Source organism: Pyrus communis, chromosome 6 (assembly GCF_041283825.1).
Source record: "Pyrus communis isolate YQ-2024b chromosome 6, ASM4128382v1, whole genome shotgun sequence".
Taxonomy (NCBI): Eukaryota; Viridiplantae; Streptophyta; class Magnoliopsida; order Rosales; family Rosaceae; genus Pyrus; species Pyrus communis.
The window spans coordinates 12,704,644-12,722,194 of NC_142570.1; the positions used below are offsets into that span (position 1 = coordinate 12,704,644).

Here is a 17,551-nt window from a genome sequence, read left to right on the forward strand (position 1 = left end):
AATTTGGCCCTTCAATGTAGAAATGGTCGACCCCCTTCAATGATGCTTATGTTGGGACCTTTATTTATAAACTTCCAAAGCTATGGCTTTGAGTGGATTTGGCTTTGATTTGTGTCTTGATTCATTGATGGGAAAATTTAGACATGTTTTGTGTCTTGTTTCAGCCACTTTCCCTAGCTTGGCAGAATTATAAGGCTTTCTTGCCTATTTTGTGAGCGATCTTCAATTCTTGCTTGTTTTATGAAGATGCTTTAGCTTTCTTTCTGGTTTTGAGAGCAATTTGCACCTATTGCTGATTTTAAAGGGATTTCTTCCCCTTTGCCAAATTTTAGGAATGCTTTTGAGCTTCCTTTGCTTGATTTGTGCCACATGTCATTGATGACTTGTCCACTTGTGACGAGTCATATGCCACGCGGAGCTTTGTGAGGCATCATTTGTATGCAATGAAATTTACATGTCTACAAATGCCCCCACTTCAAGGTGCGTTGTAGGCATGTGCTTGTCACGTGTTGGAAACGTATTTTGAAGTCCTACAATGTGAATGTTCTAACTCAAGGGTTTTTAAGACTTGATCTTGAATTAGTTTGCTTCTTCAAGTGCTGTAGAGACATATTTCTTGAAGGAAACATTTCTTCAAGGGCCATTGAGGCATATTTCTTGAATTGAGATGATGAATTTCGTCAAGGACTGTAGAGGTGTATCTCTTGAATTGAGATGATGAATTTCGTCAAGGGACGTTGAGGCGTATTTCTTGGACAAAACATTTCTTCAAGAATTATAGAGGCTTGATCTTGAAAGAAAATGAAAATTTTCTTCAAGGGCTGTAGAGGCTTGATCTTGAGTGAAAATGAAATTTTTCTTCAAAGGTTGTACAGGCTTGATCTTGAAAGAAAATGAAATTTTTTTCAAGGGTCGTCGAGGTTTGATCTCAAAAGAAAATGACATTTTTCTTCAAGGGCTGTGGAGGCTTGATCTTGAAAAAAAAAATTCTTCAAGGACCGTAAAGGCTTGATCTTAAAAAGAAATTTTGGAAATGGATAAATCGGCATATACTTATTGTGCGTATTGATTTTCCATAATTTTGACAAATTACATTTGGTGTATTTTGAGACTTAGATTTTTTCCTTGTGGTTCTAGGAAAAATGTTTTTCCTTCCTTAGGTAGGAATCTCCTTCAATTTTGGTAATAAGGGGGATTTCCTTCAAAGTGTTGGAAAGCTTTGGTGATTCCCTTCAAGGTTTTGGAAAGCTTTGGTGATTTCCTTCAAGGTTTTGGAAAGATTTAATGCTTGTCCTTGGGTAAGTAGGCTTTGCATTTTTTTAGCCAAAGGGGTGTTTCCCTTTTGGTTTGGGATACTTGAAGGCATGTCCTTGCTTTGGAGGGATTGCCTTTTGTATTTTGGCAAGGAAAGGTACTTTCCTTTAATGTTTTGGAAATTTTGAAGCCTTTTCCTTATTGTTTTTTTTTTTTTGTTTCCTTTTCTGTTCTTTGCTAATTATTTTTTTTTAATTTTTTTTTTGTTGTAGGAAAAATAGCATTTTCCCTTTATCACTGTGTATCACCTTGCCCTTTTTGCTTGGAATTTGTTTCCTTGTTGCAACTGGAATGTGCTTCCTTGTTTTGATTTTTCTTTTGATATTTGGTATGTATTCTCCCTATAGCATTAGGAAGCAATTGACCCTTATTTATACGACAATTGGGTGCGTGTTTTTTGTCACACAATCCTTGCCATGCACATTGACTCTGCTTACTGCCGTGGGATTTATTTTTATTTTTTAATTTTTGTTGCTGCTGCTTTGAGTTTTAGTGTTTGGAGCTTGTTGTAGTGCGTCACTTTTTACCGCGTGGTGCTGTGCAAAAGTCTGCAGTGAGGTTTCAATGTGTAGTGCCTTTTGGTCATAGTTTAGTGAAGCAAATTTTTTTTGCTTGCCACCCCACTCTTATGCTTATGTTGCCTAGTTTGTTTTGTTGCAGCCATGGTGTTTTTCAAGTGCTTTAATAACCATACCATCACCATTCTTGCGAAGGAAGGTGATTTGCAAGATAGGGGAATGACATTGAAGCTTTGTGCACCATTGACTAGCCCTAAGGTGCTTGGTCTTCCTGCAGAAGACAACTCAATGCATATCAAGTCATGGTCTTCTGAAGTATCTTGGGAAGTGATAGATTTTGGTCGACCGAATATGAAGAAGAAGGCGTGTATGTCAAGAATTCTTATCTCGAATCCTTCGCACCATGTTCATAACAATTCACCGGCTTTGTTTTAGATTCTTGGTGATCACAGCCGTAATGGAGCTATGACTTGGAATGGCATCTTGTTTACTACTGAAGAGGCTGTCTTTGTTCTTTGGTCATTTTGTAATATGGCTTTGTAGCCGAATTTTTCCTTTAAAGAAATAAAGCATTCACATTCTTGAATTTGCTCTATATTCTTTAAAGTGTTTGTGTTTTTTGTTGATGATGTGACTGTACTTGAAGTTTTGAAATTTCAAGTTGCCTATGTACCCTTGGTTAAGGAGAGATCAAGTCATGACATAGTTCAAAGAAATGATGGATTATTTTTTTATGGTGATTTTGATTTTGATTTTGCGGTACACAGTTTATGCTCTTGTGAGCTAAGACTGTTAGGTGTCACCTTTTATGCTCGTGTGAACAAAGAGCATTGAGTGTCGCCTTTTATGTTCGCACGAACAAGTAGCATTATGCTGTGTGCAGTTTAGGCTCATTCAGGCGAGGAACATTAAGTGTCACCATTTAAACTTATGTGAACAAGGAGTATTGTGCCGTGTGCATTTTAGGCTCATGCAAGCAAGGAGCTTTAAATGTCGCCTTTTAAGCTCTTGCGAACAAGGAGCATTACACTGTGTGTAGTTTAGGCTCATGCAGGTGATGAGCATTGAGTGTTTGGTTTAGGGGTAGTAACACTTGAAGATTTTCCATTGGTGGGGCCGATCTTTAAGTCGTCTTCTGCCATGATTAAGTAAACGCCGTTGGTGTAAACCTCTTGTATTACATAACGTCTATCCCACTTTGATGTGAACTTGCTTTTTGTCTTGTGAGTTGTGATGATAGGCCTTCGTAATGTCAAGACAAGATCTCCAGTTTGGAAAGACCTTGGGCGGACCTTCTTATTAAATGCCTTGGATAGCCATGCTTGGTAACATTCAAAGTGTTGTTGAGCTTCAAGCCTCCTTTCGTTTAGTGCTTCCAACTCTTGAAGTCGTAGCTTTGAGTTTTCCTCTTTAGTCAACCCTTTTTGTATAGCCATCCTTAGTGAGGAGAATTGACTTTCGATTGGTAGAACAGCTTCCACGCCATATACAAGAGAAAAAGGCGTAGCTTGGGTAGGAGTTCTATGTGACGTCCTATATGCCCAAGGTGCTTCGCTTATTCTTTCGTGCCAGTCTCTTTTCATTTGGCTGATTACCTTCTTCAGGAGGTTGCACAGCGTTTTGTTGAATGCTTTCGCTAGACCGTTGGCCAGAGTATGATACCTGGAAGACTTGTGTTACTTGAACTTGTATTTCTCACATAGATCATCCATGAGTCGGTTGGAGAACTGTTTTCCATTATCAGTGATGATGTAGTGAGGCACACCATATCGGTGGATGATATGCTCCTTGATGAAATAGTTGACAGTTTCCTTCTTGACTTCCTTTAAGGGTACAGCTTTAACCCATTTGGAGAAGTAATCCGTTGCGGCAAGGATGTAGGCTTTTCTTGTAGATGATTTTGGTGTGATTGGTCCTATGACGTCCACCATGATTTTGATGATTGGCAAAGGAAAGTTATCATTCCGGCAAGCATTGCTGAGGTCTCAGAAGTCTGCGCGGACAATATTGTTTTCATCCCATGTATCATTTGTATGACTTTCTACCTTAAATTCTTTGAAGTTGCCTGTCATAAACAATGTATTCCCATTGACCTGAAATGCGTAGGGAAACATCATTAGGATACATAATAGTAGGGCGTGAGAGAAAGAGCATGACAATGTGAATATAAGAATCCAACTTTAAAAGTTTGTGCATCAAGGCACCATACTATTTTGAACATCTCTGATTCTCTCTACATATGGAACTTTTATACTTCGATGACAGAAAATATTGGGATTGCTAATGAACTTAATCTAACATTTCAGCTAGACCTTGCATTCATATTGTGTTTCTCGTGTTCGTGACATACCCGATATCTTAACGGGTCATGTTGTGTAACACCCATTAAAATGAATGGGTAATATGACCCAATCCGTTAAAGAAAATATATTTTAAATCAATAAATAATCAAATGAAAAACGTAATACTAAAAACATAAGTGAGATCAAAGAATCCAACAATTAGGTGAGAATAAAAAAAATCCTATGGCTATTGTTGTAAAGTTTTTTTTTAATAGTTTTTTGAATTAATATAGGGGTGTGAAAAATATAAAAAAAATATATACATACACACACACACAAACACTCATAATGACAAGCTCTACAACTTTTTTGAAGAGGTCAACTCCGAGATTCGCCACCATAATCCCCTAAACCATAGATTTAAACTTAAAGTTTTAACTGTTGATTATCGTTTACATTTAAACTCCACTCTTCTCACCGAATTTTGTTTGTTCAGATTTTCTTTTCTGAAAATATGATCTTTTAGCGTATGCAAAAAGATGATGGTTCGGATCATTGATATCACATTTAGATTTCTACGTTTATCTCTAGAAACTATATAACATCGACTCATATTTCAATTAACTGTAGACACTGAAACGTGATATCAACGATTTGAACAGTTCATTTTTCTGCATTAGCTAAAAATCATGTTTTTAAAAAAGAAAATCTGAAAAATGAAATCAAAGGAGCAGAGTAGAGCGCAAACGACAACTGATGATTAATTCTAAATCTAGGGTTTATGGATTATGGTGTCGGATTTCGGAGTTTGCAATCAAACAGTAAACACAATTCATGAGGGTTTTAAAAATCTAAATGATGATGCAACTGTCGTCTAAGAATAGAGGATATAATCACGAGTGTTTGTATATTCTTTTCACATTTTCACACTTTAAAATAAATTATTATATTTATTTTGAACTCCTCCTAAAACACTATTCACGACGGTTTGTAGGGTTTTAAAAATCGAAACGATGATGTACCATCGTCAAAGTGTAGAGCATGTGATCACGAGCGTTTACATATGTTTTCACATTTTTCACACTTGTAAATTAACTACTACGAATTTTTAATGTGCTTTGGAATTTTTTAATCACTTTTGTTAGATTTAATAATATGGTTATTGTAGTAAGGTTTTTCAGTAATTTAAAATTATCAAACTAAGTTTTTCTTATTGGGTTGAAACGTGGTTAACCACGGGTAAACCTGTTAAGAACCCGTTATTAACGAGTTTTTAACGTGTAATTCGGTTAGTTAACGTTTTGACCCAAAACCCGTTATTTTCGTGTTGTTTCAGGTTGTGTAAGGGATTGCCAAGTCTAATTTCAGCTGACTATAAAAATTTAAACTAACCAGGTTGGGCGGGTTCCTCATTTTAAATAGTTCCCTTAAAATGGTTAGGTTCCACCATAAGTATATTAACATAAAACATCAGCAATATCTACCTTTTCACTGGGATCAAATCATCAATACCAGTGAACATGCTTTAAAAAACCTTGATGGATAACAATCTCCTTTACTTAGAAACATAGGAATTAAATATCGTACCTCATTTAGCTTTTCCCACACCAAATCAGGCTGATTTATGTAACCCTGATCAGTAGCCAAAAGATAAAGTTCACCATTGAACTGCAAACGGAAAGAGATCTGGTAAATACTTTACGTAAAAGAAATAAAAATATGGATTTCGATTTCAACCCCCCCCCCCCACCCCCCCCCCCCCCCAAAATACGTGATCCTGGCAATTCAAGAGAAGCAACATCAGTCATTAAACTTCCAATACATACTAACCTTAAACAAGGTGCTGAAGTGATTATTTCGGAAGAAAACACATAGCTCATGCTCTTTAAGACCCTCTTGTAAGCAGAAAAGGCTGCACAACCACAATAACAAATAGTTAACGGAGAACATAACTTTTATCCAAAAGGATTAAGGCCTACAAATATCAAAAAGTAAGCCAGCATACCCATAAAAAGTCAACTGACTAGCATTGTTCTTCAAAAAAGTCCTAACCAGTTCACCTGAACCCAATTGGCAATTGCAATGGGAGACAGTATATATCAGAACATTAAAAACATTAAATGAATGCAAAATAGTCACCTAATTTACAAATGAAATAACAAGATCCACAAATAATTATTTTTCCGCTCTAATATGGTATAGCACTCACCTTGTTGTGGAGTGATTTCACTCTTGGGCCTTGCATCTAAGGGGCTTTTGTCAACTTGTTTTGCGAGTACCACCTCACCTTCATATACAGGCTCTCTGTCTTCAACAACTGGAGTTCCTGAATCCTGAATGCGCTCTTCTCCTTCATATATGGGCTCACTGCCTTCACCACTTGATGCTAAAGTTTCTGATGCCTCATTTTGCTGCATTCTGCCAGTAGATGAATTCAAACCCACATTTGGAGCAGATGAGCAACATCCCTCTGTCTCGTTGCTCTCATTTTTCTTATCTATATGTCCATGAGCATCAGGTGTAAGCTTGGCCTGACTCTCAAACTTTTTATCCCCTATTGACACATCTGTACGGTTCTCCTCCAATGACTCAGTATCTTTCCCCGGAGAAAAAGAAATTCCACTTTCAATCTTGACTGATTCATTTGTAGTGCTTTTGACTTCCAGATCAGAGGAAAGACGCTCTTCTGATTTCATATCAGTTGGCTGATCATAATTTTCTGCCTTAACAGTCTCTGACAATGAGGAACATGCTTTTTGCTCTGGAGTAGTATATAAAGATATCGCATTACTCTCATTCCTGGAGGCATTGCAAGCTTCTGGTACATACAGTTCTGACTGATGGACATTATCGTATACAGCAGCGTGATTCTCTGATTCATCTACAGAATCTACTGGCATAACCTTCTCAGGAAGTGTACTTGCATCTGAACTAATCGACAGAGGGGCTCTGTTAGTACTGACAACTGCACGTGGATAACGAACTAAGGTTGTCAATTCGGCCTCAGACATTTGTAAAGCCCTCACCAACTCCTCTTCTTCTTCACGGTCACCTTTTCTTGCCTTTGGTTCATCAGAAGCTGAATGTGGAGACTTGTCGAAAGATCTAGTTGTAGAAAGGCATGGTGTAGGGACTCCCAGGGTTGCAGTTGTTGCAGCAGCAAAATCAACGCAATCTTCTTCTGGAGTATTCTTACACTCACTCTGCATATTCTGGGTTTCCAATGCAACAAGCTCCCCCATGAGAGCATTATAAGACTTTGACCCAATTGCATTGGCAGTATCATCATCCTGGTCAACATACACCAGAAAATTGATTACGAAAACAAAAGCCATACAGTAAATCTCAGATGGCATATTCTTCAACAAAAATCAGAACATTTTATTCAATGAATTATGAAAGAAACAATACAATGTTACAAACCAGGGAATAAAGTACGTGTACACTGTAGCCTAGTAGCCTACTGAGAATATCATGAATTTTCCTAAAAAATTAAAAAAATAAAATGAAAAAGTAGAAACATAGCATATTGTATCAGTAACAAGTTTCCCCAAAAAACTTTGATCATTATATTAATGACATAATAATGAGATACACCAACACAGGAAAATCATTTGAATTTTCAAACTATATGCTGTTTTCCCACTCCAGAAATTTGCAGAGATCAAATGCATGTCGAAATTCCACTCATGTGATGGTCAATCCAATACCTAAGCAACAGACTTTCTGAATTTGTTTCCAGTTATGATGTGATACATGACATTTCATTACTAGAAATTTCCATATATATTGAGGCCTGGTTTAAAGTAGATGTATGCATGCAGACCTCAAATCCTGAGTTCAAATCCCATCAAAACCCCTTTGGTGGCCACTACATGAATTTTAGCCCAGTAATTGCCCACTCTTGTGGCACAGAGGGATTACAAGTACCCAAAATCCACCAGATTCCATCTTGGCAATACACACATGTACACATCAGGACCTGTACATGTTATGCAAGAGCAATTTTGATCCGTGGCTCTATTGTGCTTGCCTAACATGAGACCGAATTGATTATTCCTACCCATAAATTCAATATACAATTTATGTTCTTTTTTCGGCCATAAAGTTTTGGACCATCTTTTTTGTGCGATTTTAGTCATTTTATGAAGACACAAGATATCTTTATATTGTGGAGGCACACATTGTAAAGTTGTTTAAGTAGTTAGGTGCGTGAAATCTAATACAGTTGTTTTGTGCAGACACGTGATGTCTTTATGTTGTAGAGGTATATGATGCCATCTAGTTTATAGGCATGAAACAATCATTCAAGGAAGCATAAGCACAAATCTATTTTTTTTCAATGCTTTTCATTTAATTATGTCAGTTCCTTTTACGTTTCTAAGTTATTCATTAAATATTCAAATTATGCAACAGGTTGGAGAATGATGATCTTGGGAAATAAGGTTTTCTTTCCCAATTTGTTTACAGTTTGATGTAGTTTCTACTTTGTGCATAGTATGGTTGTGATTTAGCATCTTATTGTGAATCTGTGATTAGAGTTATCCCTTTTGGGCTTATGAATAGTGCATATAATTCTCTCCCCAAATTTTCAATTACTAATATTATGTGAGGCAAACAAGCATTAAGGGAGCGTACTTCACCAGGCCCAAATGCACCAACCTACAGCAACCATCAGACTTGCAATAAGCAAAATTAGTGCTTGAATAACTCTACTTTACTCCTGCTACCTAAGGCTGGAGAACTAAGAAGCAAACCTGCGGATCAACGATCCAACCATGATATAGTGGAATGTCTAACAGGTCAAATATGGCACACTCTGGTGTAAACTCAAAATCATCTATCCTGCAATCATTAGTTAAATTTCAGTTAAAACTCACAATGAAGAACATCACAGTAAACTACTGGTGGAAATAAACAATGGCAACCTTCTGAATTTTATATTAACATCAATCCCCGTTGCAAGTTGAGGGAGATGATCAATAGCATCAGCAATGTTTTGCTGTTGGTTTTCTACATATCCTGCATCTTTATTCTATATCACAATAACAACATAGTTCGCATCAATTTACAAAAAGAAAGAGAGAAACTGGGAGGTGGTCATGAAAAAAATTGTTATTAATTACATCAATATTACTGTTAGAATCAATTAGTCGTTCAGCAATGAGCGAAAGTAGTTTCTCCTGTGATACTTCTGACGTGTCTGGACTCAAATTCAAGCTGTTCCTCAGCGAGAGAACGTTACCTGTAGGAAACCCAAATTCAAACCAACAAAAGAAGGCATGAGTCCTTTTCCCCGAATCAAATAATAATCTTGGTATGCATCTGTTTCCGTAGGTGTACATCACAGGATTATTCATGTTCAAATTCACTTGCATAAGAAACCAAACATACAAGCGTGCATGAAATTTTTGTTCCTACATAAGGAACCCATCCAGGACCCAGTAATTTGTCATAGGCCTGACCTCATACAAGAATTTTTTTTAGCTAAATCGAACTGTTCATTTAATTAAAATCAAATAGCAATGACACTTAAGATTCATAAAGTTACCCATTAATTTCCACAGATCTCCCAGCAACCAAATAGCTATTCAAGAAAATGACAATTGAAAATAATAACAATAATAATTGAAGAGCGATTAGAGAAACAGAAATAATGTAATGGCGAGATTGTTTGTTCTCGGCTTGACAACCAAATAGAGTAGTCGTTCAATCCAAAAATCAACTTTTTTATGGTACCAGAGCAGCTTGTTCTGCGTGTGAAACCCAAGGCCCCACGTGTTCCACCCGATTTGTGTTGTCCACATGATAGCATTAAAAATTTGCCACAAGGGGCGTGTTGAGAGTATCAAATCCCACATTGGAAAAAACATTTTTTCATAATCAACAAGATTGACGATCCGAAAACCCTAGAAATGAACTGGAAACTGATCACAGGATCCTCCGATTTTGAATATATTACAAAAATGATTAATCGATGTTTGCCAGGATCAAATCTTGATTCAGAATCAAAAGAAGACCAAATAAATGGAGAATACAGAGTATTGAGTGATCAAGTCGGTATTTTCCTCCATGTTTGTTTGTTTGCCAGAAAAAAGCGTATGAAAAATAACAGAATTTTCGAATCTCAGTTTCTGACTACACTAACACACCTGCAACTCACAATTGACAGAAAACCACGAAACAACTTCAGATTACGAGTCAAAATTCCAATCCCCTAATCATTTTCCTCTACTTTCTAATGGCAACCAATCAATCCAAATCCAAAAGCAAGAAAAATCAGAAAGAGAAACCCAAAGCGAACGAGACAGAGAGAGATGAACTACAGATTGCGAGCAGCGGGCAGGGACCATTGTCGTTCTGGAGGACGATAGGCGCGGAGCGTCCCAAGAATTGGATTAGCTTGGTCTTGTGCACGCACTCTTTCACTGATTGTGGTTGCTGCTGCTGCTGCTGTTGTTGCTGTTGCTGCGGCGGCGGTTGTGGTGGCTGCTGCCGCTGCAGCTGCTCCGGATTCGGTTCTTCAGTCGACGACGACGACGCCATGGCTGTAATTGATTTTTTATCACCACGTTTTTCGTTTTCTTTTCTGCTGGTTTAGAGAAAGAGAGAGGAGAGAGGAGAGAGGGGGATTGTGATTCGTGGAGTATTTACAATTTTTTGGTTTGACGGAAACGCCAGAGCAAGTTCTGCTTTTCTTTTTCCTTTTTCTTTTTTCCTCCAACAATATTTTTGTTGGAAATTTTATATTTAATGGAAGATGAATTTTCTTATTTCTTGTCCAAGAAAGAAAATGAAAGTTTCCAATTGTGTTAAACCAAGGTTCTAAAAAGAGCTATGCGCGGCGGGTTAGTGCCTAGCGCTTGGGTGGTTAGGCAGGGTCTAAGAGGGTTTATGTAAATTTCTTTAATATCTTATAAATAAGTGCATATTGACACTTACAAAATGTTATACTTGTATGAAATGCATGGATAAGATAATGAAAGAATGATAAAATGCAAAAAGAGTATCCAACATGTCCAAAATTTAAAAACACATTAAGCATATATGCCATATAACCTTAGTGAGGAGTATTGTAGCACGATATTGTCCGTTTTGGGCCTCTACCACACCCTCACAATTTTGTTTCTAAGAAGTGGTCTTGGCCCCCACCACATCCCGGGGCAGGATGTGACATCTTTAGCATCCCAGATTTCAACTAAGACGTTTTGTTGCAACCCTCCTTGATTTCAATTAAATAAATTTACTACACACACACACACACACATATATAAGTGCTTATGCACACTTAAAAATAGAAAGAAAGAAAAAACACAATTATTAATTGAATAATTATAAGTATGAATATATGGATTTATGTATAAAATTTTAGGGTAAATGTTGGTTTTGTAATATTTGTAAACCGGATTTGGATCCTCTCTTGAGCTAATGGAGAGGATCCTCATGACCAATCATCATGGATCGTTGGATTTTTATCCAACGACTACAAATAGAGGGTCCCTTTAAAGTTATAATGATTGTAGCCGTTGAATAAAAATCCAACGGCCCATGATGACTGGTCAGGAGGATCATCTCCATTAGCTCAGGAGAGGATCCAAATCCTTTTAAACCCATATGTTATAAATAATTGGTGGACCTTGTTTTCAAATAAATAAAGGAGGCTGGGCTTTGTTTCTTGTGAAACCATATTTGCTTTTTCTTCTGTCAGAACCATATTTGTTAGGCTTTTACTAATTAGGATGTTAGGTGGCGCTTCTTGATTGGGCATCAATTAAAAACAAAATTGAAAAAAAATGAGGCTTTGTCCTGTGGGTGTGGCTCAGTGTCTTCTTCTTCCTTGGAAGCAGCTCTCTTCATGGAGTTGCAGAGTTAAAACAGAGTCATAGCGTTGCTTCTTTCTCACCCATACCCAGACCGCCTAAGTCTCTGACGCCCGCCTAGGCGCCCCAGTTGCCGCCTAGCACTCTTAGGTGCCCACCCAAGCCCCTTAGGCGCCCGTCTTATCTCTTCCCTAATTTGCCTCCCGATTTGAGCTTAATCCAGGCGGACGACCACTCCGGCTAGGCCGATTTTTAGAACACTCTGTTAAACCACCACAAAATGACCCTGTGATTGCAGATGAATGTTAGACCTATATTTCACATGGCACGTTATGGGTTGGATTTCTAGTGCTGGTAAATCACACAATGGTGCCCCGGGAGAGGCTGAAATGCATATGTGAGTCTTCTTAGCCCTGCAAAAAGGTGGATTGCCATGACGAAGTCCCTTACAAACTCACTGATAGGAGCATATTTATGCGACTTAAATGGCTTGTTCTCGTACATTTACGTTATGTTTCTTTAGTTATTTTGGTACTTTAAGCTATTTTCGTGTGTTTGTAGGTCCAAAGGGCTAAAGGAGCAAAAAGATGCATTTTGGAGACTTTTGGAGCACTTTTGGGCTAAGGACGGATAGCTTATGCTTGAAGCCAAAGTGTTGGACGAAATTGAAGACCTAATTGGAGCCAAAGTGTTGGAACCTTGTTCTCTTTAGTTTTAGGACATTTAAACCTTTCCTAATCCCAATCATGCCATGCATAACACACATCCATTCTAACATATTGTCATTGCACATGCATTTCCTTCATTAGTTAACCCACATGCACTTATCACTTATCATCACCACATATCATATCACTTAACCACTTATCATATCATAACCACATATCATATCACTTATCACTTATCACTTAACATATCATCCACCTACTTCACCTACAACATCCACCTACTTCACCTACAACATCCACTTCACCTACAACATCCACCTACTTCACCTACAACATCCACCTACTTCACCTACAACATCCACTTCACCTACAACATCCACCTACTTCACCTACAAATGACATAGCCATATGTTCCCTCCACTACTCCTATAAATACCCTTGCATTCATTCATTCATGAAACATCTCATTTTCATACACAACACATTACAAACACATTCTCCCTTCCCTAGCCGTGAGCTTCCCATCTCTCCCCTTATAATCCAAACACCATTTTTCCATTCCACACTTCCATCCCCCAAACCAATTATCCCTAGACCTTATGCTATTGTGCCGCAACAAAGAAGGAGAAAGAAGAGAGGAGAAGCCTTGGACGTTTTGGCTATTCAAGCTTGGATTGTTGGAGCGTTTCTAGGTGTATTCAATCTTTGTTTTCAATGTTTAATTTATATTCTCTTTGTTTTGTTGTAAACATGAGGAGCTAAACTTGTTTTAGCTAGGGGAGACTTTGAAACCATGATTATATTTGCAATATGAATTGATTAATTCCAGTTGTGATTTCATAAATTGTGAATGCAATTTACTTAACCGTTTGATGGATAACTTATTCTTGTTTGTTGATTAAGGGTGCACACTTAGTTTGCATGCATGAATTTGGGGCTAGAATATAAGGGAGTTTCACATAATCGTTACAAACTTATATTCACAAGTAGTTAAGGTTGTTTTCACAATCATGTTAAGTAAATTCCTAGCATGAGTATCATGATGTCATAGTTACAAGTGCTTTGTCAATACTTATGATTTTCATAGAACGTAATGATCTTTGATTGTATCTCTATTATGATGTCATGTAGGGGACTTTTGAAGAATGCTTTGGGTTGTCGTATGATGTCATCCAATCCAATAACTTAAGGAAAATCTGAGGGTTAATTAGTGATGTCACGGTTAATCTAGGGTGTTGAGGTTCATGGTTTATCGAAAAGCAACTGGAAATCAATTTGTATGCAAGTGTGTCATGTGTGGAGAAGGACCCTCTAGCTAGCTAATCACCCATCCATATCCCCAAATTCGTCCAAAGTTTACTTAAGTCTTTTAGTTACTTGTTTTTCTTTTAAATTCGTCAAAAACCTAATCCCCTTTATTTAGTTGTGTCAAATCTGTCCTAATTGTGAGTTTGAGTGTTTTTGAGTCAAAACCAATTCTATTTTCGTCCAAGTCAAGTCCTAGAGTCTAAATTGAGTCTTTTTTATTGTTTTGAGTTGTTTTGAGTCTTTTAAGTTTGTTTTGAGTCATACAAGTTTAGTTAAGAGTCTTTTGATTTTGTTTACGTGTTTTGAAGTATATTTTTACATCTTTGAGTCAGTTTTCATTAGATTAGCAATCCCTCCTAATCCCCGGCCAAGAACGATCCCTACTTATAACTATACTACAATTGTCAAACGAGGGTTTAATTTGTGCGCGTATAAATCTCGCATCAAATTTTGGCGCCGTTGCCGGGGATTAGCAACTTTGCTAATCCCTTGGTTCTTTTCTTTTTTTTGGTTTAGTTGTTTTCGTTTTAGTTTCTAACTTAGTGTTGTTTTCTTTGTTTGTTGTTACTTTTGATATTTGATTTAGTTCTCTTTCTTTGATTTTAGGTACTAGAGAAGTAAGATATGGATTTTGCTAGCATTCAAGCTCAATTGGCAAATCTTACTTCTAAATTGTTGCCATATGCCGAAAGGACCACAATGCAGAGTGTCCCTACATTTGGTGTTTCATATAGGCAAGGATTTCAAGCCAATCAATGTCCACAAAGAGATGGGAGGGATCATTCAAACTCTATATGGTGGGAAGATCAACAAGTTCAACGTGAAGCATATTGGCAACCATATGAGGAGTTCTATTCAAGACCTATGCAGCCACCACAACTTCATATGCAATATGCTCAATTAAATTCAAATTCGCCAATAGATTATATTCAAATTCTTAATGAAATAAATTCTTTGGCGCAGGGGTCACAAAATCAAGCCAAGGAGGCTCAACAAGAAGCATATTGGCAACCATATGAGGAGTTCAATACAACACCTATGCAGCCACCACAACCTCCCCCACAACAATTCCAATCAAGTTCAAGTATGTCCATGGATAATGATAAAAATTTTCAATTACTAACCTCTTTGACGCAGGACGAACAAAATCAAGACAAGAAGTTGGGTAAATTGGACGAGCAATTTGGGCAGATTATGGAGTTCATGAAACAAATTCAAGAGCAAAGTGAACTTTCCAACTCAACTATTGAAAACTCGAAGGAAGATTTTGAAATCCATAATGCTATCACTTTGGGAAGTGCTATGGAGGTTGGAGCTGACCTAAAAATGTCCAAACATAGCCTAGAAGTGGATGAAGAGCTGCTAATTGAGGAGGAGGAAGAAGACATGCACACGGCAAGGGTAGAACAACCCTTGCCGCAGCCCCCTAAGCCCTCTAAACCACCCACCACCAGTAAGGACGTCCCAATTCCATGTTATTCTGATGTTATTCCACCCAATGTCCCTTTTCCTAGCAGGTTTTTGATTCCCAACCAAGAAGAGAGTAAAAAGGACATCGTGGAAGCCTTCTCAAAGGAGCAAAATGCTATTCAAATTCTTGGTGCAACACAGCAAGTTTTAGATGGTGTTGAATTCTTCAAAGGACTTTGTACACCAAGAAGAATGATTCAAGAGAAGGTAGTGGCTGGAAAAGATGTAGAAGGCATCAAAGAGGACATATTTGAAACCACAATTCCCAAGGAAGTTGGATTTTATGACACAGGACAAGTCATAACTTTCGAAGGGGTGTTTATTCTGGAGTTCATTTTGGAGCACACAGGTAAGCCGCCTCCCCGAATTTCAATTTTCTTTTATACTAACATGTGGTTAATGATTCAGGCACCCAATCTGGAATTTAAACTATTATCGGATCATTTCAAGTATCACCGCCCATTCAAAGATAAATTCCATGCCGTTTGATTTTATTTATGTGTAAAAAAAAAAAAAAAAAAAAAAAAAAAAAACAAAAAAAAAGATACTAAACATGGAGAAAGGTGGAGCTTCACAAAGGTTGTTTACGTGAAGCCCCACTACGAGGCGCAGAAGCGGAAGGCGCAGAAGCGGGAGGCATAGAAGCGGGAGGCATCGGAGCGGAAGCCATCGGAGCGGGAGGCATCGGAGCTAGAGCATTCCAGGCCTCAATACTTGGCCAAGCGCTGGATGACCCAGGAAAAAGGTGCCTCTGGAGATAAGACGCAAGCCTTTGACGGTCATTGTGAATTCGACCCTCAGATTCTTGCAGCTCATCAAGCTTCCTCTTCATGCCCGTCGAATAGTTGTTGGCAAGTACGTGCAAACTTCTATTCTCATGCTTAAGCAGTTTGATCTCCTGCTTGAGACTTTCCACCTCTGCCATCAATGATTCCACCTGACGGGAGCGGGCAAGCAGGCGTTGGCCCATGTTGGACACAGAACTCGCACACTGAACACTAAGTGCAAGGGACTCTTGAACGGCCAACTCATCGGACCGTCCTGACAGCAGCCTACTATCTTTTGGTGTGAGGAGGTTCCTAGCTACTATTGTAGCTGTTGTGGCGTCCTGCATCACAGAGTCTTCACCTGAAAGAGGACCGTTATAAGATAAGAAAGAAGGGCGCCATACGTTACCTTGACGCGGCGCGCCCGTATCACTGCTAAGGCTCAATTCCAAGCTAAGGTTCGATGAGTTTGCCATTTTTCAAAAGTGTTCAAAGAGAAGGGATGGAGTTAAATTTCAAAGGGCCGGAGTCAATTTTCAAGAATGGGAAATCTTCAGAGTGTGTTTGTTGTGGTGATCGATAGCTCAATAAAAAAGCCAAGGCGACGCGTCCACCAATTCAAAAAGCCAGAATTTCCGGCGTAATTTAGGCGACGCTTTCTCGGCTTTTCAGAAGGCGCGTTCAACTTTGTCAAAAGATTTCTTCTTTTCAGACAACACGTGGAGGCCATCATCGCAACTACACATCTTTAGCCGACAAGCGCAAAGTTCGGCGACGCTTTCTCAGCTTTTCAGAAGACGCGTGCAGCTTTGTCAAAAGGAGCCGCATCTGCACTACAACGTGTCGTTCAGAAAGCGAAGGGGCGTCGTTCAGAAAGCGAAGGGGCGTCGTTCAGAAATCGAAGGGGCGCCTGCTCAGAAATCGAAGAGGCGTGTTCAGAGATCGAAGAGGCGCCATTATTTCAAAAAGCCGGATTTGCGGGATCAAAACGTTTGTCGACAAAGGTAAAAAGTACCACCACTTGATATTATCTCTATATATGTCGACCTTCGTCTTTTATGGCAGGGCAAACCTGAAGAAAATGCCCAACTCTCCCTCACCTCTGAGGGCGCACTCCCAGCAAAGCCTTTCGAAATACTCAATTCTTTCTTCTTCCCCAAAGATGATACCAGATGCCTGGAGTACATATGACCCAGGAGGAAGCAGCACAACAAATACATGTGCTGATTCATTCACCGCTTCTTCAAAAGCAAAGGTATCTCATATCATCAAGGTCAAAAGCAAAAGTATCTCATATCATGCTCTTTCCCTGTCTTTTTCTTTGTCCTTGTTCTTACTCGCATGGCAAAGTAAAAGAAGCAATCAGCCGGCACTTGGAGTCAGTCTTCCGATCTGGAGCCAACT

At 38.5% G+C, this 17,551-nt stretch overlaps 1 protein-coding gene across 1 annotated transcript; it reads right to left on the bottom strand.

Moving 5' to 3' along the window:
- Positions 1-2,729: 2,729 nt before the first annotated feature.
- On the bottom strand, positions 2,730-10,836 carry LOC148696311 (uncharacterized). The gene is made up of 9 exons (XM_088695811.1): positions 10,441-10,836; positions 9,241-9,359; positions 9,043-9,149; positions 8,872-8,959; positions 6,324-7,404; positions 6,120-6,174; positions 5,945-6,026; positions 5,702-5,782; positions 2,730-3,925 (listed from the first exon to the last, which is right to left on the bottom strand). Exons 1-9 carry the CDS (start codon positions 10,658-10,660, stop codon positions 3,818-3,820), a joined length of 1,941 nt encoding a protein of 646 aa, XP_088551937.1. The 5' UTR covers positions 10,661-10,836; the 3' UTR covers positions 2,730-3,817.
- Positions 10,837-17,551: the final 6,715 nt, after the last annotated feature.

Coding starts and splice junctions, on each gene's coding strand:
- LOC148696311 (XM_088695811.1), bottom strand. CDS start 10,660: ATGGCGTCGTCGTCGTCGACTGAAGAACCGAATCCGGAGCAGCTGCAG. Junction 9,150..9,240: donor ATTCTAACAGTAATATTGAT/GTAATTAATAAC, acceptor ATTGTGATATAG/AATAAAGATGCAGGATATGT. Junction 6,027..6,119: donor AGTCAGTTGACTTTTTATGG/GTATGCTGGCTT, acceptor GTGGTTGTGCAG/CCTTTTCTGCTTACAAGAGG.